Source organism: Mixophyes fleayi, chromosome 2 (genome assembly GCF_038048845.1).
Source record: "Mixophyes fleayi isolate aMixFle1 chromosome 2, aMixFle1.hap1, whole genome shotgun sequence".
In the NCBI taxonomy this organism is placed as follows: domain Eukaryota; kingdom Metazoa; phylum Chordata; class Amphibia; order Anura; family Limnodynastidae; genus Mixophyes; species Mixophyes fleayi.
Window position 1 is genome coordinate 175,292,901 of NC_134403.1, and position 25,050 is coordinate 175,317,950.

The window sequence follows — 25,050 nt, forward strand, 5'->3', positions numbered from 1 at the left end:
GGGGTACTAATATTAATTTATATCATAAATAGGGCACCATTTTTCATTCAGATCATCAAGAGTCCTAATCGTGTAGTATATCTACAAACGCATGATTCAAAATTAGGTTAGTAAGTAATTCTATTCATTTTAGACCATAGAGAACCCCCCTGTCTTTAAGTGCCCCGGGAGCCCCAAAGCCTTAATCCAACTCTGGGTGCAACAATTACACAGTATTATATACATTTCTTGGTTCTAGGCAGATTTTAGTTATACACCCTATCCTGGGACTCAACCCATACAGTGTTTGATCTTGAGGGCTTGAGGGGTCCACATTACTTTTGGTTTCATCTTCATCTAGTTCCCTTGTAACTTAGCACAATCAAATACAGGAATGGCCTTATATCCCTCTTAGACATCAGCTTGAGCAGATTACCCCTCTGCAGACTATTAACTTCTATTACTACTTTAAACATAAGCATATTAACACATTGATTACTTTAATTAATCTAAGATCCATACAATTATTATTATTATAATTATTATTAATCTGTATTTATAGGGCGCCACAAGATTTCCGCAGCTCCGTACCGAAAACAGACAGTGGACCATACAGGGTAAAACAGTACAGAACGGAACAAAAATACCAGTACTTCAATAGCTCTAAGCAAAGGGGGGGGGGACTCGAGGGAAATCTTGGATTCTGAAGTGGGATTAGGTGATTAGAGTGGAAGAGAGGCGACGGTCATTGGCTGATCGCAGGGAATGGGATGGAGTGTAAAAGGAGAGGAGGTTGGAGATGTATGGGCTAGTAGAGTGAGAGAGGGCCTTTTAGGTGAGGATGAGCAGTTTGAAAAGGGTTCTGTAGGGAAGGGGAGCCAGTGTAAGGCAAGGCAGAGAGGGGAGGCAGAAGAAGAATGGCAGGAGAGGAAGCTAAGTCTCGCAGCCGAGTTAAGTATAGACCTGAGGGGGGAAAGGTGGGAGAGGGTGAGGCCGGTGAGGACAAGGTTGCAGTAATCAAGATTTGAAATAATGTGTGCATGGATAATGGTTTTTGTGGCATCCTGAGATAGGAAGGGCCGGATGCGAGCAATGTTGCGGAGTTGGAAGCGACAAGATTGGGTGAGAGTTTGAATGTGGGGGGCAAAGGACCAGGTAGAGTTGAGCATGACTCCCAAAATTCATAACAATCATAACTCTGAGGGTTCCATCTATGGTAGAAGTGACAGATGGATTTTATTATATGCTCTTACACACTAGGGTTTCTACAGCTAAGGAGAGTTATAATAACAAATAATACAATGAGAAGGGTGTGAGGAATGAATGGGGAAATAACCAGTACTCACTGTAACAGACAAATGCGCCCGATAAAGCCCTCTAATTAATAAGCATAATCTCTATTGTGACTATTTGTCTAATAATACCATGATCAGAGCAGGTGTTTAATTACCTTTAATTATTCTTGAATCATTAGGAGATTTTTAGATTAAACCTTGCTGTATTATAACCTTTACATGCTTTACATGCTTTGAACATAAACATTTGAAAAGCACGGGTAGAAACTTAATATATACGTAAATGATAAAATGATAAAAAAAATAATCAATCATTTACCCAGGAATCCAAATGAGTCCCATCCTCTCTGACACATCTCTTTATGCAGCTTATCAATCTCATCTATTTGACCCTTTATAACTTTCATGGTCCACAATATATGTATAAGATCACAGGTTCCTCCTTCTAAGGCCAGAAAAGGGTTTAGAGTCAATCTGTTTGGACAGACCACTTTTCTAATTTGGGAAAGGTCCTCAACAACTTAACAACTTTCTCTTCAAGATAACAGAATTGCCACCAGAGGAATGCCATCTCTAGCATTTAAAGGCAGGTGTCTTGAAACCCAACATTCTTCCTGCTTATATAAGTTAAACTATATCAAAAGTGCTTCTGGTTCCACTCCACACTGATATAGAGTGTTAAACAAAGTCTTAAAGAGCACACAATTTCAGATAATAATCAGTCCTTACAACATTCAGCTGGTATTTCCATATATCAAATATAGCTCCTCAGAAAATCCTGCAGTTCTCGCCACAATGAAGTGTACTTACAAGACTCCCGTATTGGAGGTCAATATAAACTGAGTCCTTAGCAAGATTCAGATTGTGATGAGTGGATTCACCCGCTATATCCTTTACGATCAAACGGTATCGCTCCGTGTTATAACAACATAGAGGTATTTGGCACGTCTTCTGACAGCTGGGGAACTTACGTCTCCAGAGCCAATTGGATAGCGATCCTCAACATAGTTTCTATAGCAACTCTGCAAATTCGATAGGGGGTTCCTCCCTCCTCCCACAATGTGGAAGTGATCAGCGTATCCTCCCGCAACTTACTCCTCATGGAATTGTGCCATAGTACCATAATAGAAAATGAAAAGAAAGCACATAGCGTAATCCCGTCACACAGATCAAATAAAATTATTTTATTCATGCACTTACACAAATTAAAATCAATGCAAGCATCACAATGGATATAGAAATTGCAGGATCTGTACCAGATAAATGAATAAAACAGGCTAGTAGCAAATTCACAACATAAGTCGGCTCACTCCCAGGTTTTAGCCTTAGAATACTAGCAGTCACAAAGATTAATCTTGCTCCCACAGTGAAACACACCAACATGTTTCAACCCCTTTAGGGTCTTTCTCAAGGTGAAAATGGGAGAGGCTGCACATGGAGTCTTAAATACTCCCTCTAATTGATCAATCAAAAAATGGGAACAAGATACTTTAAATGTGACCTCTAACTGAACATTTTTTGAGGAGCTGTATTTGATTTATGGAGATACCAGCTGAATGTTGGGTGGACTGATTATTATCTGAAATTGTGTGTCCTTTAAGACATTGCTTAACACTCTATACAAGTGTGCAGTGGAACCAGAAGCGCTTTTGATATCCCCTAACTTATATAAAGTGTGTTCTACGTGATAGCAATTAGGTGCATAGGCAAACCGAGGGGGGTTCCCTAGTGCCTGGAAACCCCCCTCCAAACCTGGGGCACTGTATAATTGAGGTGGCTGGACCTTGCCCCCGCTTCACACAGGCTCTGCTTGAAAAGGGAGAGCTGCGTGCACCTAACAGTAGCCCACGCAGCATTGCCCATGTATATTATGGGGATGGGAAGAGTTGGAGAGCAGCCAAGCACTGTCTAAAATTATAACCACGCCCCCATGCATGCTGGTCACGCCCACTGGCAGTGTGGTGTGGAAACCCCTCTCTACTAATCCTGCGTTTGCCCCTGAGGTGTATTGTTTTAGGGTGCGGTTGTGCTGCATCCGTTTGAGCACCTGTTGAGTCTGTTCATTCATGTTTTACTCTTCCTGCTTATGGTATGATCAGGAGACAAAAGCCAATGATCCACTTCACAGCAGGACCTATTCTGAGCCCCTATGTGTAGCTTGTTGCCATCATAATTTTGAGGGCATTGTTATGTCAAATGGTCCTAGGTAGTTTCTTTTAAAGAGCTACAGCAGGGCAACATAACTCTCGACTGTCTGACACAAGCAATTCCCATTGTTGTATGGTCCTCCCCATTGATCTGTTAAAGAACCAGTGTGTTCTATTGAAGTCTGTTCGTGGGAGCAACAAAAACATTCAGACTCAGCTTCATCTTCGATGCAATTTCCTTTTGACACTTGGGGGTAAATGTATCAAGCTGAGAGTTTTTTGCGGGTTTGAAAAAACAATCAGATTCTAGCTATCATTTATTTAGTACATTCTACAAAATGACAGCTAGAATCTGATTGGTTGCTATAGACAACATCTCCACTTTTCAAACCCACTGGAAAACTCTCAGCTTGATACATTTACCCCTTGGTCCTGTCCTGATTTCTGTGCTTAACACTTAATGACTGCAATTTTTTAGGCAACAACAAGACTGCTAAGAGGTCAGTACATTTGTGACAACTATCATCTACAATGTGATCTTTTGTTCCACTATTGGTAAGCAATCATGTGGTCGGTTGTTTTCTTCCCTCTCCTCCCTCTGAGATTGTCCAGTATCATTAATGGGCATTAGTGTAGCAGGCAGAGCCGTAACTTAGGGCGAGAAAGACAAATGCCGCTCCCCTAGCCCTCAAATTAACCTAAAATATTCCTAAATTGCGCCCCCCTTTAGCGTTGCGCCCTGGGCGGTCACCCCTGTCGTACAGCCCTAGTGATGGCCCTAACAGGGATCAGTACATTTAATTTTTGTGAAATTAATGAAACACTGAAACATAAACAGAACTTTGCAGCTTCTTTCCCTCCTAAGTGTCAGATGGTGTGTTTTTTAAGTTTGCTAAGTGAAAATAGAGGAGGAAGATTTAAGCTAGGTCTAATAAAAAAGTTACAGGATTGTTCTCAGGGGAGATATTTTACAATATATAATACCCTCCCCTATTGCACATACATGATGCAGCAGAATGAAACAGATAACGGGCCTAACTCATTAAGGAGAGCTAAGCAAAAAAAAGGCTTAAGTTTGATCCTGGACAAAGCATGTGACAGTACAAGGAGTGCAAATTAGTTTATTATTTTGCACATAATTTATAAACTGGCTGTATTTTCATGTAGCACACAAATACTTGATAGCTTTATTTTTACCCTGAATTTAGAGTTGATCTAGAACATCCTCTATCTCAACTATAAATCTGTTCCCACATTTTAAATTTACCTCCCCTCCAATGTAACATGGGTTTGACAAGGTGCAAAGCTACTTTTTTTTTTATGCTTTGCTCTCCTTAATGACTCAGGCCCAGTGTGTTTAAAAAGGCATACAAATATTATCTGAGCACATGAAGTTATTTCATAATGTTTATCTTATAAATGCAGTACATTCACACATAGCTGCAATAGAACCAAACATCCTAGCTGGAATCCTTGTACTGTATCACAAGTTTAGAAAACAAATAATTACATCTCCCTCTCTATACATATTGTGACACAGGCACCCTTCTGGTGATGCAAACAAAAATAAATTCTTTCTTTGTACTTTAATTGTCAGGATTGCAAAGCAACATATAACTCAAAGTTCAACACATATTCTTGTGATTCTAAATTAACAGTTACCACCTCCCTAGACACCAGCTTACTTATGCAACATCCATCACAACACATACTGTGCAACTTAGGTTTTTATACATTACACTCCTCCCACAGCCCTAACTTGATGGACAAGTGACACACCCACCTAACCTTTATAAAGAAGTTCTCTTCAGGTGTTCTGCTTGATGAATCTCAGTCAGGACCGGACTAGCTATCTGCCAGAAGGACCGATGGCTGTGTGGGCCGGTCCGGCTCCCGGGTCCTGGCGCTTCAAGTTTCACGTCATGACGCGGACCATCACAACGTCATGCGCAGCCGTGTTGGAGCCTTCACAAAGTGCGGTTTAGCTGTTGAGAGCGCAGAGTGAATTCCAGGAGGCTGGTGAGGTAAGTATGTATTGGTGGTTGCAAGAGTTTTTTTATACTTTTTATTTGCATTCCTTTTTGGGGATAGGGAAAATGGTGCTGGGGGATTGTGACAGTTACTGAAGGGGGGGGTAAGTAAAAATGACAGCACGGGGAGGGGGGAGTTACTGAAAATGTTTGCAGGGGGGAGTAACTGAAAATGTCTGCGAGGGGTGAGTAAGAGTAAGTGAAAATGTCTGCACGGTGGAAGTAAGTGAAAATGTCTGCAGAGGGGGTGTAAGAGTAACTGAAAATGTCTGCAGGGAGAGGGGGGGTCTTAATATAATGTGGGAGGTAGGCTATTAATCTAATGGTGAATTGCAGGTGGGGGCTAATTATTGGATGCTATTTTATTTGTGGGGTGATGGTGGGACAATTCAATTTAATAGGGGGGCCTATCAGTTTAAGATGGGGTGATTGGATTTTTTATTTAATGCTGGGGTGGTTTGGGAGCTATTAATTGAAAGTGGGGCTGTTTGGGGAAAATGAGGTCCCCAAACAGCCCCACTTTAAATGTGATTATGAGTTGTTTAATGCCTTGGGGGGCTTGTGTGAAATGGGTATATTTATTAAACGTAAATTTAATTTCTTGCTGGGGTTGTTTGGAGGGAGAGAAATTGGTTGATATATTAAATGGAAATACTATTAATTTAATGTGAGCGCTAGTTGGAGGGAAATAAATGTATTTATCAAATGTGAATACTATTATTTTATTGTTGGAGCTGGAGGAAAGCCTAATTTTAAAACGTGGGTGCTATATTGATTTAACACCGGGGCTGGTTGGAGTTTTCTAAATTTCATGTACACATTTTTTTTTCCAAATAGGGCCCTCAACATTCCAGGATCCAGACGAGCAGCAACTGATCTAAAGACATCAGCAGCCACAAGTGGTGAAAGTGACAAGACAGGTAGGAGAGACCAGGACAGTCTGCCAACTGTCCTGAATTTGGTGAGTGACTGTCCCGCTTAGTCAGCATTTGGTCTGACTGCAAGGACAGTTGGGAGATATGTCCTGCTTCACACTGTACTGCTTGTGAAGGCAGAACTGCGTGCACCTAACAGTAGTGCACACAGTATTGCCTGTGTATTTGTCGAAAATGTGTCTAATAACCAAATTACATCATAGTTGCCCCCCTGTCTTAAGTGTACTGACCTACCCCCCGAGCCTTAATTTCTCTCTGGTTAGCAGTAGGAATCTGATAGCTGCTCCCGGTCCCGGACAGGACACAGCCTGCAGAGCAGGCTGAGGAGCTCTAAGTCACATGAGATTTATTAATCTCGTGAGACTAAGAGCTTCCCTGCTCACTCTACAGGAAGTTCCCACCCTGACGGATATCAGCAGCATCAGAAGCATAGATAAGTGCAATGGACTTGGGGTGACGTAATGTGTCTGGCGGGGTGGCGTGATGTGGATGGGGAGGGCCTGATAAATGTAATGTTTTATTATAAGGTACATATCAAAGCACCATGTTGACCACGACCCCCAACATAATGTAGCCGCCCTTGGCGGCACACTTTTATCCTGCTCATCAACAGAGGTGGGCCTGTGTGCTTTAAATTCCAGGGCTGATTTTTAGTCCCAGTCCGGCCCTGGTCTCAGTGCAGACACAACCTGTCAGCTGTTGTGAACTGTGGAAAAGGATACTAGTAGCTAGTGATGGGTAGTTCTCAAGTGATTAGTTCAAATGAACTAATCTTCAAAGTGAACTAATTCATTTAGTTCACAGCTCTGGCAAAGATTAGTTCACCAGAAACTAAAACAAGTGGAAGGAGTTAGAGATAAAGCAGAGCAGCTCCAGCAGCTTCACTCACTGTCTCATTCACACTGGCTCTTTTGTTTCTATTCAGCTCTCTCATTTAATACTCATGAGTCAGTACCTCTAAACTACCAAAGGTGGCACTGCTGTGCTCAGATATTGTGTGAGACTCTGGAGCTGATCACTGAGCTATGAGCCACAAGTCATTCTCCTGGCTCAGGAGTTCATTAGTTCATCTAGTTCATTTCACTCTCTGACTCATTTCACTCACTGACTCATATGAGTCTCTGACTCATTTCACTCTCTGAATCTTTTCAATCATTTAGATCATTTAGCTCATGAGTCACAGTATAGATTCCCTTCCCTGTCAGCTCAAGACACACTGCACTGCTTAGTGCTGAATACTATATACTGTAGTTCTGTTTACTGCACCATATATACAGGGGAGATGTATTAAACCTTCAAGAGAGATAAAGTGGAACATTGCCCATAGCAACTAATCATTTTCTGCCATTTTATAGACTCTGCAAGATAAATGGCTGAATCTGATTAGTCATAATTGCCAACATTATGTTGGTTACGTCTGGGAGTTCCTGGAGCAGGTTATGGGTGTAGGGGGGCTTCATGAATTGCACTATTTTGGCCCCGCACCCAGTGACGTGATGCCTATTTTGGGTCTTTTTATAGCTGTAAAAATTCCCCCCTAAGGTTTGATACATCTCCCCTATATCCTGATTGCACTGATCTCAATTTTAAAAGCAACAAAGTGACACTTTATAATACTCTGAATTTGGGTCTTTTTTATTTGCATATTATGGACATAAAAACTAATGATGAAAATGTAATATTAAAAATGATCTGACATATTAAACTTATCTGATCATTTTAACAGGACTATAACTCATCTAATGAGGAGTAGTAGATATGCCTTCAGTATGTGTAATAGACTAGGGGCTAGATTTACTAACAGGCGTGATGCATGGCGGCTTGAAGCCGCCATGCATCGCGGCGGTTTTCCGGCGGGTTTGCATTGCAAACAGCCGGATTTACCAATGGGCGCATATCAGCTTCAATTTGAAGCCGCTGGCGATGTAACGGCGGGATTTAATGTTCAAAGCCGCCGGCGGCTTTGAATAGAACATGGCGCTTTTGCTTTAAATGACGGCGCTTTTGTGTAAAGGCGGTTTTTTTTAAAATTACACCTGTCTCCTGGCCTGTTACTATTGGCTATTTTCAAACTCAGGAGATTTGACATCACAAGCCCTATATAAACCACTGGCCTGACACTTTTTTCTCTGATAGGGTTTAGAGGAGTTTTGTGAGAGGAGTTTGGAGGATAGTGGTTTGCTGAGAGTTGGTGAGAGTTGGAGTTTGGTGGATTGGTGGAGCGATATCTGATTGAAGTGTGAGTAGTCCTGTGGTATTTTTCTGTTTTGTACATTTATTTTCTATTTTATTTTCTGTATTGTTTTTTTGGTATTTGACTTGTCCTTTGTCTGTGTTACTTGTGTGTGACTGTGTTGAGAGTGTGTCTGTACTTAGTGTAGTTTGTCTTTTGTGTTTGTAAGTCTTTCTGTGTTTTGTGTGTTTGACATTTATTTGTCATTATGTCCAGAGATAGGAGGGGAGAACAGGCTGAGGAGAGGGAGATGGAGGTTGAGGGGTCAGAGGAGGGAGAGGGAGAGGTTGAGGAGACAGGTCAAGGCAGGAAGACCAAGACAGGGAGGAATGTGCGCTTCTCACATGATGAGAATTGTGTGTTGGTGCACAATATCGTTCCCTGTTACGAGGTCATCCTAGGGAACCTGGCAGCCCGGACTCCTCTAAGGCGGCGTCACCAATTGTGGGGGCGTGTCTGTGATGCTGTGAACGCAGTGGGCCCACTAAAGAGGACAGTGGCGCACTGCCGCAAGCGGTTTTCGGATATAAAAAGGAGGCTGAAAGAGAAGATGGCCCAGGAAAAGAGGGCAACCAGGCGCACGGGTGGTGGCCCCCCTCTTTGTATTGAGTACACAACGTACGAGGAGGAGCTGCGACAGATAATGCCGGCAGAGATTGTCGAGGGGATAAACGTCCAAGACACGGATTCGCCCTCTTTTGGACAAGTAGTTGGTGAGTTATTTGCATATTTTACTCTAACAGTATTTTTTTTTTTTTTTCTCTTTTTAAAACTGCTTTTCTCTTTTTAAAACTGCTTTTCTCTTTTTAAAACTGCTTTTCTCTTTGCAAACGTTTTTTTTTTTTTTGGTTTTGCAAAGTGTATTTTTGCCTCTAATAGTTTGTAAAGGTTTTTTTTTTTCATAGAAAAAAAAATACAAAATTTGCAAACACATTTGTGCAATAAACAGTAAATTTGGAAATTGTTTTTTTCTGGAAATACATTGTATGCTTTTTCTAATACATCCAGAATCGCCAGGACCGCAGTTCAGTCCCAGTGCCAGACCTACACCTCCACCTTCAGCGAGAGATTCGGGCACAGACGAGCAAGCAGGTGCGTGATTTCTGTTTAGGAGAGAAATAATGGAGTTACTTGATTTTCTGTGCAAATGTTGCTGTCAATGTTTTTTTTTTTTCTTTTTATTGTTTGCAATGAGAAGTTAGGGCTACATTTTACTAAACTGATATGTTGCCTATAGAAACCCATCAGAATATACCTTTACTTTATTTATTGCATTCAACTAAATGACAGCTAAAATCTGATTGGTTGCTATCGGCAACTTCTCCACTTTTTATAGCATGCAGTTTAGTCAAAATAACCCAGCATGTACTACACAGTCCAAAGGATAATGGGTATTAAAAGGATAATAAGTGCATCCGTAAGCAGGTAGCATAGGACTAGAAATCAGGAATGCAAACCTTGTGCAAGAATCTGTAGTTGCTAAAGAATATTCTTTCCTATCCAGTGTTCAGAATGCAATATACAAACATATTATATACTATATACTTACCGTCATTTTTCATACACAGGGCCCTCTTCATACCAGCCACCTCAGGCGGAGTCATTGGAAATGTCCCCTGAGCCAGAGGATCAAACGACCATCACCCTGGTAACAGTGGATGCCCCTGTGTCTGGCCTCCAGGAAGTTTCACCTGGCCCTGCTGAACCATCACACCACCAACCTGCACCTGAAACTATGGACCCAGCCAGAGAAATGGCGCTGTCTATTGGCGCATTCCAGCAGCAACAGACATTGTTCATGGACAGGCAAACTGGGCACATGTCACAAATTGCGGCCCAGTTGAGGCGAATACACCGCTCCACTAGCCAAATCCCTGCTGCAATAAACCGGCTGGCAAGCGCTTTGGAGCAGACGAATGTGCAGCTGGCACAAATGTCTGGGTCTGTGGACGCCATGCATTCCTCCATTCGCGAGGGGAATGCCAATGTTATCCGGCTGGCAGGCCAACTCCAGCAGGAACTGATTGCCCGCTTGCCGGCCCCTTTTTCATCGGCCTCCACCAGTACTGCTAGTACGCTGAGCAGATCCACACATAGCACTCCTCCAAGGAGAGGTGCTCGCACCAGGGGTGGGCGAGGGAGGGTAGAGAGTGGGGCTAAGCACAATGATATGCCAGCGAAAAGACGGCGCTAGGGCTAAAAATGTATTCTTGGGGAATGTGTTGTGTAAGCGTTATACTTTTTCTTTTATTATGTTGTAATGCAATAAATGCAGTTATATTTAATTCTTATCATTCTTTCTTTTCTTCACATTAAACAAGAGTATACTGTTTTCTTTAAAACGATGCACTAATTTCACGTACACATTGACCTCTAACTGTCACTTTCCAGGGATTTTAACAAATACAACATTCACAGTACACACTATCCTCTGTTTAAAGGGTCCAATTTTATTAAAATATTCCATAAATAAAACCATTGCACTGACATAAAATCAAAAACCAATATATGTTTTTTATTGTATGCACTTACATTTAAAGTTGTTTGTAATGAGACGGTCTCAAATCTGCCTCCCCCCTGTGTGCTCTGCACATCACCAAATGGGACACGGGCCCCTACTTGTTCACTGTGTACTGCAATAATCGGTGGGGTAAGTTGATGTAAAGCTAGCTTATGTATCAGACAGCAAGCCAGGATAATATCAGACACCTTAACAGGTGCGTACACAAGCACCCCACCAAATATATCTAGGAACCTGGTTTACATGAGTACAAACATTGGTACTACGTCCACATCAGGCAAAGATTCCAGATTCATACGCACTTTAAATGCACGTGGAGTGGCCGGTAAACCTTTACATCAGTAAATAGGATTCAATAATACAGGATGGGGAAAAAAGAAATAAATCCTCAAATTACATGCCAGTTTGCCCATTTCCCATATACAATCCTAAAGGAGGAAACTTTGCACAAAATGGCTCTTTCTCTTATGTTAGAAATGGCTAAATAGTTCAAACAGCACACTGAACAATCTCGCTGCTCACAAGCAGCGCTTTCATTTTGGTCTATTGAATGGCGGTTTTCCGGCGGCTTTATAAACCCCCTAATAGTAAATCCGGCTGTTTGTATGTAGAACATTGTTAAAACAGTCATGGCGCTTTATACAGAGGCGTGTTTGGAAACATCATTTTTGGCCGTTTGGACGGCGGGTTTAGCCTTAGTAAATCCGGCGATGGCTAAACCGCCGCCAAATCCGCCGAAAGTCGGCGGGTTTACAAACACGCCTGATAGTAAATCTAGCCCTAGATCTATGTCTCCAATCATTTCTCTCAGCAGTGTTCCAGAGCCAGTGATGTAAGTGAACTAACTGAGCTAAATGAACTAAATGAACTACTGAGTCAAATGAATGAAATGAACTAATCTTTTGAACTAATCTATTGTGTGAACTAGATCAGAATGAACTAATCTTCAAAATGAACTAGATTTCCCATCACTATTTTAAACCACTTCAAAATATGTAAGTTAAATCTCACTCTTTACTATTACTTTACCACACATGTCCTTTTCCTGTATCTCTTTAACCTAAGTGCAGTACTATACAAATGTGTAATTTGTTTGCAGCCTTGTCTTGCAGACTATCCGATAAATACCTGACTCCTCTCTTAGAAGAACAGTGGCAAACCATTCTCTTTGTCACAATATAAAAAATAATAAAACAGATGTTCTTCTTCACTCTCTAATAACCACATTGAATTATAAGCAGAGCCACTCACTCCCTCACTGAAACAGGAAAAGGGGAAACATGATTTCCTGCAGCCCATGGCTGTGGCACTACAAGTCCCAGCAAGCTTTAAATAAAATGAAATATTGATCAGATTCAATTTAAGCGTTTGTTACTACTCTGGAGACATTTTAATTATAGTCAAAATTATTAAATATACTTGCAAAATTGTTTTTTCTCAAGCATACATGCATGTTCAAACATTTATCATAGCATTCAGACATGTGATTCCACATACAATAAGCAAAGCTTTTTCTTTTCTTCTCTTCAACACTCCTTTCACAGTGCAAAATAGTTATTAAGGAGAGATTCTGTAGTGTTAATTCCCTACATCCCACTTTCCTTTTTTCTAGCAAACAGAAACTCTCAGCAAGGACACAGGTACGCACTCTCTCCCACAGAATCTCACTGAAGTAGATGCACAGTAGTCCTGTGAAATATCTTATTCAAAGCCCCCATAAAGAGGAAAAAATATTTTGTCTTGTGGACTCCATCTTTTGAAGACATCTGACAGCAATCATACAATCTATCATGTCTCTGGTCCTCTGCCATAACCATACTTTGTGCTACATACTGGGAAGGAACAAATCTATGGACTTTTTGAAGCCAACTGGTGCAACTTTTCTTCTCACTTACATATTTGCCTTAGTCTGTAATTGTCTCAAGATGTGTAGGTCAAAAGAGCCAGACATAGGAAAACTAACATGGTCAGGAGTTACATTTGTGGAAATATTTGTCACACAATTCAATCCTCATCCTTCTATACCGGAGCTTGTGTGTTGTGTGTATTTTTCATTCCATCAATGGTTGGTCAGCTCTAAGTTGTGACTCAGAATTCTTTATACACCAGTCACTAGTCAAACAGGAGTGTCCTCACGCCTGCAGGACAAAAGACAAGTTACCACTGCGCTAAAAGAACTTGATATTTTGTGCTGTAAAACATTGTTTTATGTCTCTCTGCACAACCACATATGCGCACACTATACTATATGGGGTGATTTTGATAGTAGTGACAAAAGTTCTCTAGTCTGTCATCTGATCCCTCTGCAAGCAGTCAGGTCACGAAAATGTAGATGAACTATTTACACCCAAGCTTCAAAGTTATTTCATTTTCTCCCAACAAACACACTTCAGTTGTTTCAACAATGGAAGACTTAAACAAAAAGCTATTAAGACACCAATACAGACTGTGATAGTAGTAATACAGATATCTGCTATAATGTACTAATAAAAAGAAAAAAACATTTTGGCCTTACCTAGAATAGTCTGAGTTGTTTACCAGCTAAGGCAGCACCTCTTATAAAAAGTTGGGAAGTATGAATGAATGCTTTCACACAGTATTACATAACTCTTGTTACTAGCAGATTTTAGTTATACACCATGTCCTGGGACTCTCCCCACACAGCATTTGACCTTGTAGGGGTCTACAGTACATTTTTTCACCTGGTTTCCTTTGCAAACTTGGCACAATAACATACAAGAATATGCCTTATCTCCCTCTTAGGCATCCGCTTAATCAGACTATTCCTCTGCAGACTATTACCTTTTATTAACTCTTTAAAAATAAGCATATGTACATATTGATTATTTAGATTCATTCAAGTTCCATAAAAATCATAACACCTTTAATGTGAGATAATGTGAGACTATAAGCAATGGAATTGGTTGTGTACATTGCTGTGTTTGAATGTAGTATATATTAGAGATGTGCACTGACCCCTGTGTTTTGGTTTTGGATGTAGTTTTGGTTCTTAAACATCTTTTTGTTTCGGTTTTGCTACTGGTTTTGCCCCAAAATCAAATGAAAGATTTTGGATTTTGAACTGGATTTAATTAAAAATTGTGAAAAATAGGTAAAATTACGTGATTTTGAGCTGTTTTTGCTCCAGTATTACAATTTATAGCATTAACATTAATTTTCAGTCTATTTTCTAATTGACGCAACAAAACTGTCCAAATTTTCACCAATTGTGGCCAAAGTCTGTAGCGTTCAGGCTGGCTAAAATTAGTGACAGAACAGCGGCACAAATACATGGTGCAGACATCACTTTTCACCAAATATTTCAGCTGAAGTGCAGTTGAAGGGTGCAAAATGAGTCCTATAAACATATGAAATAAGTCTCAATCAACGCTAAGGGCTAGATTTACTATCAGGCGTGTTGCATGGCGGCTTCAAGCCGCCATGCATCGCGGCGGTTTTCCGGCGTGTTTGCATTGCAAACAGCCGGATTTACTAATGGGCGCATATCAGCTTCAAGGCGGGATGTAATGCTCAAAGCCGCCGGCAGCTTTGAATAGAACATGGCGCTTTTGCTTTAAATGACGGCGCTTTTGTGTAAAGGCGTTTTTTTTGAAAATTACACCTGTCTCCTGGCCTGTTACTATTGGCTATTTTCAAAGTCAGGAGATTTGACATCACAAGCCCTATATAAACCACTGGCCTGACACTTTTTTCTCTGATAGGGTTTAGAGGAGTTTTGTGAGAGGAGTTTGGAGGATAGTGGTTTGCTGAGAGTTGGTGAGAGTTGGAGTTTGGTGGATTGGTGGAGCGATATCTGTTTGAAGTGTGAGTAGTCCTGTGGTTTTTTCCTGTTTTGTACATTTATTTTCTCATTTATTTTCTGTCTTGTATTTTTTGTATTTGACTTGTCCTTTGTCTGTGTTACCTGTGTGTGACTGTGTGGAGAGTGTGTCTGTAGGTAGTGTAGTTTGTTCTTTGTGTTTGTAAATCCTTCAGTGTTTTGTGTTTTTCTGTCTTCTGGGTAAAAATGTCCAGAGATAGGAGGGGAGAACAGGCTGTGGAGAGGGAGATGGAGGTTGAGGGGTCAGAGGAGGGAGAGGGAGAGGTTGAGGAGACAGGACAGGGCAGGAAGACCAAGACAGGGAGGAATGTGCGCTTCTCACATGATGAGAATTGTGTGTTGGTGCACAATATCATTCCCTGCTACGAGGTCATCCTAGGCAACCTGGCAGCCCGGACTCCTCTAAGGCGGCGTCACCAACTGTGGGGGAGAGTCTGTGAGGCCGTGAACGCGGTGGGCCCACTGAAGCGGACAGTGGCACACTGCCGCAAGCGCTTCTCAGATATTAAGAGGAGGCTTAAAGAGAAGATGGCCCAGGAAAGGAGGTCGACAAGGCGCACGGGTGGTGGCCCCCCACTTCATATGGAGTACACCACGTACGAGGAGGAGCTGCGCCAGATAATGCCGGCTGAAATTGTAGAGGGCATAAATGTCCAGGACACCGACTCGCCCTCTTTTGGCCAAGTAGTTGGTGAGTTATTTTTTTTTTTTACCCTAACAGTATTTTAACTGCTTTTCTCTTTTTAAAACTGCTTTTCTCTTTTTAAAACTGCTTTTCTCTTTGCAAACGTTTTTTCTTAAAATTTTTTTTTTGTTTTTGTTTTTCAAAGTGTATTTTTGCCTCTAATAGTTTGTAAAGGTTTTTTTTTCCTCATAGAAAAAAATAAATAAATTGCAAACACATTTGTGCAATAAACAGTATATTTGGAAATTGTTTTTTTCTGGAAATACATTGTATGCTTTTTCTAATACATCCAGAATCGCCAGGACCGCAGTTCAGTCCCAGTGCCAGACCTACACCTCCACCTTCAGCGAGAGATTCGGGCACAGACGAGCAAGCAGGTGCCTGATTTCTGTTTAGGAGAGAAATAATGGAGTTACTTGATTTTCTGTGCAAATGTAGCGGTCAATGTTGTTTTTTTTCCCTTTTTATTGTTTGCAATGAGAAGTTAGGGCTACATTTTACTAAACTGATATGTTGCCTATAGAAACCCATCAGAATATACCTTTACTTTATTTATTGCATTCAACAAAATGACAGCTAAAATCTGATTGGTTGCTATAGGCAACATCTCCACTTTTTATAGCATGCAGTTTAGTCAAAATAACCCAGCATGTACTACACAGTCCAAATGATAATGGGTATTAAAAGGATAATAAGTGCATCCGTAAGCAGGTAGCATAGGACTAGAAATCAGGAATGCAAACATTGTGCAAGAATCTGTAGTTGCTAAAGAATATTCTTTCCTAACCAGTGTTCAGAATGCAATATACAAACATATTATATACTATATACTTACCATCATTTTTCATACACAGGGCCCTCTTCATACCAGCCACCTCAGGCGGAGCCCCTGGAAATGTCGCCTGAGCCAGAGGATCTAACAACCATCACCCTGGTAACAGTGGATGCCCCTGTGTCTGGCCTCCAGGAAGTTTCACCTGGCCCTGCTGAACCATCACACCACCAACCTGCACCTGAAACTATGGACCCAGCCAGAGAAATGGCGCTGTCTATTGGCGCATTCCAGCAGCAACAGACATTGTTCATGGACAGGCAAACTGGGCACATGTCACAAATTGCGGCCCAGTTGAGGCGAATACACCGCTCCACTAGCCAAATCCCTGCTGCAATAAACCGGCTGGCAAGCGCTTTGGAGCAGACAAATGTGCAGCTGGCACAAATGTCTGGGTCTGTGGACGCCATGCATTCCTCCATTCGCGAGGGGAATGCCAACGTTATCCGGCTGGCAGGCCAACTCCAGCAGGAACTGATTGCCCGCTTGCCGGCCCCTTTTTCATCGGCCTCCACCAGTACTGCTAGTACGCCGACCAGATCAACATATAGCACTCCTCCAAGGAGAGGTGCTCGCACCAGGGTTGGGCGAGGGAGGGGAGAGAGTGGCACCAAGCATAGCGATATGCCTGCAAAAAGGCATCGCTAGCACAATGTTTGTTATTGATTAATGTTTTGTCAAGTTTCTATAACCATTATATGTTATTATTTATTGTGTTCTGCAATAAATGCAGTTAAATTTCTATTGTGTCAGTCTTTCTTTTCTGCACATTAAACAAGAGTATACTGATTTTTTAACAACTATGCACTAATTTCACTTAAACATTGACCTCTGACTGTCACATTCCAGGGATGTTCATATTTACCACATGAGGAGTACACACTATCCTGTTTTTAAAGGTTCCAATTTACAAAATTTTTAAAATAAAATACTAAAATTGCACTCACATAAAACACATTTTTGAGCAAAAAATGTTTTTCATACTATGTACTTACACGTAAAGTAATTTGCAATTAGACGGTCTCTAATCTCCCTTCCGCCCTCTGTGCTCTGCACATCACCATGTGACACGGACCCCTTCTTCTTCACTGTCTACTGCAATAATCGGTGGGGTAAGTTGATGTATTGCTAGATTATGTATCAAACAGCCAGCCAGGATAATTTCAGACCCCTTTTCAGGTGCATACATAGCCACACAACCCGATTATTCTAGTAACCTGAACCTAGTTTACCAAAGTACAAAGGTACGCTATAACACACCTCTACTAAATCAGTAAATAAATTGCATGGTGGGAAGACACAAGAGAAAAAGAAACCAAAACAACACTGCAATTACAAGACACTGGCCTTTTAACATATACAATCCCAAAGTAAAAAACTTTGTACATGAAATGGCCCTTTTCCTTCTGTTCTGATTGCCCAAATATCAGAAACAGCACACTGTTTGAGCAATCTCGCCGCTCACAAGCAGCGTTTTCATTTTGGTCTATTGAATGGCGGTTTTCCGGCGGCTTTATAAACCCCCTAATAGTAAATCCGGCTGTTTGTATGTTGAACATTGTTGAAACCGTCATGGCGATGTATACAGAGGCGGGTTTGGAAACATCATTTTTGGCCGTTTGGACGGCGGGTTTAGCCTTAGTAAATCCGGCGATGGCTAAACCGCCGCCAAACCCGCCGAAATTCGGCGGGTTTACAAACACGCCTGATAGTAAATCTAGCCCTAAGTCTGAGCTTGCGCAAAAACCCATTTATCTCCTTTCACTCATTTTTTAATGCAAATTGAAATCTCATTTTGCACTGCTTCACAAAACTAGACACAACTTTGGATAACATCTTCAATGGTAACAATGTTATCATCACCCTCATCATCATTCTAATCAAAGATGTCTGCATCAATTACATTTTCTTTTGAAAAAAAGAAGATACACCAAGTAGGTAACTGTTGAGCAGCATGTGTTACACATTGGAGAGGGTCAGTAGCAACGCGTTGGAGAGAGCCAGTAGCAATGCATAGGAGCGGTACATCAGAGCTCATTAGATGGACAGCGTCGGCATCAGTATACATTATTTAACAGATGATGAGAATAAGGGCACAATGTAAATGGTGCAAGATGGTATTATTCTTGGGCCATTGACCATATGTTGAAAATGACATGCACATAAATTAACAAACCAGAGACTGCCACTTTTGTGGCAGAAGTGCTTGACTTGGGCCCCCATAAAAGCCAATATTTTTGTTTTTGAAAAGGAGAACAGATGGGGATGTGATCAGCTTTCTCAATCATAATAACGACATCAATCATCACCCTCATAATCATTCTCATCAGAGGTCTACAACAATTACATTTTCATTTGAAAAAATATACACCAAGTAGGTAACCGTTACCTAACATGGGTGAGACATTGGAGAGGGTCAGCAGCGACAGTATCAGAGCTCATTAGATGATCAGCGGTGGCATCAGTAGGCATTTAACAGTTGATGAGATTTAAAGGGAACAATGTTAAATGGTGCAAGATGGCATTGTCCTTAGGCCCAATCACCTCGGTGTGTTTATGTGTTCGACAGTTAAATGATTGACATAATAGTTTGGGCAGTCTAATAAACAGAGTAGGAAAGTTGACAATAATGGCATCGACAGTATTAGGATGACAATTGAAAGGTTGTCAGAATTTATTAGGGGGACTATTAGAATGTATACAGTATTATCTGTGACCCTGACCCTAAACCTGTCCTTAACCCTATCCCTAAGCCTATAATAATGACAACATTACATAGTGCAAGATGGAATTGTCCTTGGACCAATCCATATGTTAAAAAGGACATGCACAGTTGAACAAGCCAAGCACTTCAGCTTTAGGAGCTGCCACTTTTGTGGCTGAAGTGTTTGATTTGTTTGGGCTCCCACTAAAGAGAAAATATTGGTTAATGAACAGAATAGATAGGGATTTTATTTTTTCACACAAATTATTAATGGGCATTTGACTGCAAGTGGTCATCTTCCTCTATGTTGACAATGTCATCACCCTCATCATCATTACTGATGTCATGATTTCATCATCACACAACATTAGCGCATCCCCACTGTAATCTATAGTTTCTGTTTGGAATTGGCAGTGAGAACACTATTCCTCATACAATATGTAGTTCATTATGATGAACACCAGTTTTTCTACATTTTTGGGAGGTAGTCTTCTTTGACGATCACTCAGAACGTTCCCGACTAAAACACTCTTTCAGAGTTCACACTGGGGGGTGGGCAGCTAAAGTACTCCATACCTAGTTTGTACAAGGGGCTCCAAATTGCCTTTTCTCTCTACCAGAATTGAAATGGACTGTCTGAGATGCTAAGTTCTACATTATCATTAAGTAATTCTCCACCATTCTACTAAAACAAGGTGTATCCACTTGAGAGACGGAAGAGGTGTCAAGATATTTGGGCATTTCTTTTAAGCCAGACCGGATGTCATAACATTTCACGTTGGTGTGCTGCTGTATTGTTGACACATCAATGTGTCTCTTAGAAAAGTTAAGAGTTTTCTGGCAGTAGCTTTTGTAGGAGAAGCTGAAGCAGGGAATGTATCATGTGTAATTTGAGCCAACAGCTTGCCCACATGCTGTTTGCATCTGTGAAGATTTGTCATTTGGGAAGAAAGACATTACATATGACTTAAACCTGGGATCAAGTATGATTGCCAAATGTAGTGATCCAATTTCAAGATGTTGCAAACCCTTGGGTCCTGGCAAAGTAAATAAAGAACTTGATCTACAAGGCTATGATATGCTTTGCAGAGTCGCTAAGTTTCATCTCCTCCTTCAGTTTCTCCAGCTGCTATTCCAATAGTTTGATTAGGAGTATGATTTGACTTGGACTGGCAGTGTCAGACCTCACTTCATTTGGTACAATTTCAAATGGTTTCAGTTTCTTGCATAAAACACTAAGGATTCTCCAGCGTGCTGGTGTAAGGTAACATGTTTCCCCTTTCCCTATCTCAGGTTTGCTGTGTAGGCCGTTTATGGCTAGTTGTTCCTTCAGTTGCTGATGCAGTGGAAGGAGTGGATTTCCACCTTGTTACTACCTCTTGTTTCGGTTGGTGGCATGGAAGATGACATTTTTTTTTCAGCAGCTGCAATGTTCTACATGCGGTGGCTGATTGTCGAAAATGCCCAGAAATTTTATGGGCCATGAACAGCATTTCCTGCACTGACCTCTTATTTTTTTTTTTTTTAAATTCTGCACCAAGTTTATAGTGTGTGCAAAGCATGGTACGTGTTGAAATTCACCCAGTTGTAATGCACACACAATGGTGGCTCCGTTATCAGCAATGGGGAATCCTAAGTAAAATCTAAGCGGGGTGAGCCATTTTACTGTGACATTCATGAGGTTTTATTTTAAAAAAAATGACACAAGTAAGTTTCTTTGTGAAACCAACGATACAGAGTAGCTTGCATGTGAATGACCTGGCATTGAATGCTAGGTCTACTATGCTGAAAGTATAAGGAGGATGATTGTGAAGGCACTAGAGCTGCTGTTGCTGATGGCAATACACCTACACAGTGGGCTGTCACGGTCATATAGTCTTTGGTTTGACCAGTACCGCTTGTCCACATATCCGTAGTTAAGTGGACTCTCAATACAATGTAATTTTCAAGGAACTAAATTACTTTTTGCTTAACTTCAAGGTACAGCTGAGGAATTGCTGTTTGGTAGAAATGGAATAGAGATGGAATTTGATAGCGTGGACACATGACCTCAACTAATCACCTCAAACCTTATGTATTGATTGTGGAAATAGGACAAACATTCAATGCTAACATAGCTGACATGGCTTTAGTGATCTGCTGTGCAACTGGATATTGACTGACATACTTGTTTCCATATGCAAACGCTTGCTTCATAGACAATTGTGTAAAATTATGCTTAGTCATCTTGCTACCCTTCTGTGTTGATGTATCAATCCCAGCAGCAGCACCTGTAATGTGCAAGGAAGTCTTTTTGGAATCATAAATTGCATTTGGAATTTGAAATTTGGATGCTGGACTACCTACTACTAATGAGGAGAGAGATGATGTTGACGCCAGTGAGGATTGCAACTGTCTGTCAATTCAGCTGGTAGCTGATGCTGAGCTGCTAGCTACTATACACAATTGCCACATTTAGAAACGCAACTTGAATGAACTTGTTGCAAATGATGTAACAGGGAGGGATTCCTAGATGATCAATGTCCTTACCTCTACTTATTTTGGCCAAGGCTACAGATGCTTTGACAAATGTTATCTTGGTTTGGATAAAAATATTTCCAATCAGAAGATGTGCTTTTTTTCATCTTCTGCTCTGGCATGATAATGTACATCATAGGCATGAGCTGGTAATACCACTAGTGGCTGCATACTTCAACACAACCATCATCATCCTCTTCATTATCTCGTCTAAGTACAACACCTTCATTTTTAGATCCACAATTATCCTCCTCAACCCTCTTGCACATTTGCAACTCCCAAAGTAGCCTCCTCAATTTCTAAGTGTAAATCAGCATCAATACTAGTTTTACTACTCATCCTCACATTTCCAAATGGTTGAGGACTCGTGGAAGGTGGCTTCTTGATAATGACAGTGTCAGAATCTGAAACCTCAGACTCAAATATAACATTAATGGATATCCTTAGACTCTCCTCAAGATTTTGTGAATGTCCAAGTTGTTCTTCAGCCTCAATGTTATTTGCACTGATTTGGCTGTTTTGGGAGGTGATAGTAACAGGCATACACTCTGAGCAACAAGGTGGTGCATGGGAAATTAAGGCAGATGCATGACCGTGTTGAGTACTCTGCTTTGCAATGGACATTCTACTACCTCTACCAGAACCAGCAGTAGCAGGACCCCTACTAGAAAAAAAGTTGGCATAGTCTGAGCCTTGTCTTGCCACTGCGGGTGGTGTATGGAATATTTGCTATTTTTCTTTTTTGGGCAAATCACCACATTCATCAAAAAGTTCACTCCCAATACTGCTCCTTACATCAAGAGCTGATGTTCTATTTGAGATTGAATTTGAAAAACACCTTATTTGACTAGTTTAGGTAGTAAGGGCAAAAGTACTACTACTACTGTCAGTAGTGGTACTGGGATGGTACTGATCTGTACAGTGACTGATGGTTGCCAAGAAGAGTAATGCATTTCAACAAGTTAGAGCTGCCTGCCACTACACCAGGGTAATACACAATGAGAAAGGGAAACAAGTGACTGTTATTAAAATGTATCTTCCAATCTTGTATGAGTCTGACACTGCTCCAAAAAATAATTCTAATTTTGAAAATTTGTTGTTCTTTCAAACATTTTTTTTTATGTGGGTGGAGGGGGGGTTGCTGCTCATAGAGAAAAGAAGAGTAAGAACACTCTTTTTAGGGAAAGTTCTGCTAATCCAACTCACAGGAAAGCAACCTTTTCCCCACTTAATAGAGATGTCACTAAATGACCCTTGACAAGCATTGTAAAATATAAAAAGGGGGGTTCTGTTGCTAAGAGTCAAACAAAAAATGCATTAATATCTATGCATTAATAACTACCAGTTGCCATTACGCTGACTGATTGAACTTCAAACAATTTAATCAGCAAAGTATTCTAGATGAATGATTCCTACAAAACTGCTTTACAATAATCACAACTATTCTATTTTCTCTGTCCATCTTTCACCCTGTTTAATGCTGTATTCGGTAGTTTAACTTTAAAGGCTATTTTTTTTCTGAACAGAGCACTGCAGCTAACATCCTCCCTACACTCTGGTCTAAAATGGCAGACGAGAACGGGGGAGGGCAATTTATTCCCCTGGAAATAACATTTTGCCTTCTTTTCAGATACGAATTTGGTACAAAGAATCAAGCCATATTCAACGTCTACTTGGATTCCCAAAACTTGACTCTGTTTCCCGAACTGTTCATTTTTAATATGTATAAATATATATATATATATATATATATATATATATATAAAAATGAAATATATATATATATATATATATATATATATATATATATATATATAAATATATATATATATATATATATATATATATATATATATACCGTATTTGCCGGCGTATAAGACGACTGGGCGTATAAGACGACCCCCAACATTTCCACTTAAAATATAGAGTTTGTTATATACTCGCCGTATAAGACTACCCCCTCTTCCGCACACCTTCCACACACCAAATAAAACGTAAAAGAACATCAGATTTGATTTCAACATGTTAATTTGTATTCGAATGCTTATGACATGCAGGAAAACTGTCACAAGGCTGTATGTTATCAAACATTCAAACATGTACAGTAAACATAAATGCCAGAGGCTAAATCACTAAAGCTGAATGGAACAATAAACCTATGGGAGCTACCATGCTGTTTGTTTTCTAAGCTGTTAACCAAACTGGAACTGTCAATGATAGAAGGAAGATAACAAATAGAGGGAGAGAGCAAGTGCCGGGCAGGTCCCTAGCAAGTTTGCTGGCGTGACAGTTTCCCTTTAAAAGCCTTCAAACTCCTGTTCGTCATCTGATATTAAAAGTTCATCAATGACATCTTGTGATACATTTGCAAGGCAGTCATCGTATGGATCTAATTCCGTGTCAGATGATGTGGCCTCAGCTTCAGCTTCCTCTTCATCTTGCCACAAGTACTCGTCCTCCATACCATCTAATGAATTTGATATGCCACACTTCTTGAAAGACTTGATTACTGTTTGTGCATCAATATCATTCCAGGCTTTTATGGCAAATTGGCACAAAACATCCAACTGTGGAGCACGCATGTTTCCTCCTTTTGTGTATGACTTGTCGCCGCTAACCTTCCATTCATTCCACTGTTCTCGAATGCGATCTTTAAACGGCTTGTTTAGGCACACATCCAGGGGCTGTACCAATGATGTCAATCCTGCAGGAATAACTGCTACATCTGTTTTTATTCTCGCAAGCCTTTCCTTGGTGGTGGGAGTTGAATGAGCCCTGAACATATCCCACACAAGTAGACTACGTTTTTGAAGTAGACCACCTGGTCGTCTGCTCCATACATTATCCAGCCAAAGTTTCACACCCTCCTCATCCATCCAGCCTTTTTCATGCACGTGCACAAAACAACCAGCAGGGAACTTGAGTTTTGGCATTGTTTTCCTTTTAAAAATAATCATAGGTTTCAGTTTGTTGCCATCAGCTGTGCATGCTAGTACCACTGTAAAACTTGACTTCTCATGTCCTGTTGTTTTTATCAAAATAGTTTTTTCACCTTTTTGATGGACAGTTTTATTTCCAATCATATCAAAGTTCATTGGAGTTTCATCCATATTTCCAATATTACTTAACGCATAGCCATGTTTAGTGCGCTGTTGTATTACGTATCGGTGGAAACTATCCACTTTGTTATCCAGATCTGCAGGTAATTTTTGGGCAATTTTTGTCTTTTGCCTTATTACCAGATCATGCCTTGCCATGAATCTACTACACCAGGATATAGTGGCCTTAAAATTGTTGCTGTGATCTGGGTTAGATTTGGCCCACCGAAGTG

At 40.7% G+C, this 25,050-nt stretch overlaps 1 protein-coding gene across 1 annotated transcript; it reads left to right on the forward strand.

Moving 5' to 3' along the window:
• The first annotated feature begins 9,074 nt into the window (after nt 1-9,074).
• LOC142140586 (uncharacterized) lies at nt 9,075-12,827 on the forward strand. Its single transcript, XM_075198290.1, has 4 exons — nt 9,075-9,332; nt 9,628-9,711; nt 10,188-10,762; nt 12,753-12,827. Exons 1-4 carry the CDS (start codon nt 9,170-9,172, stop codon nt 12,825-12,827), a joined length of 897 nt encoding a protein of 298 aa, XP_075054391.1. The 5' UTR covers nt 9,075-9,169.
• Nucleotides 12,828-25,050: the final 12,223 nt, after the last annotated feature.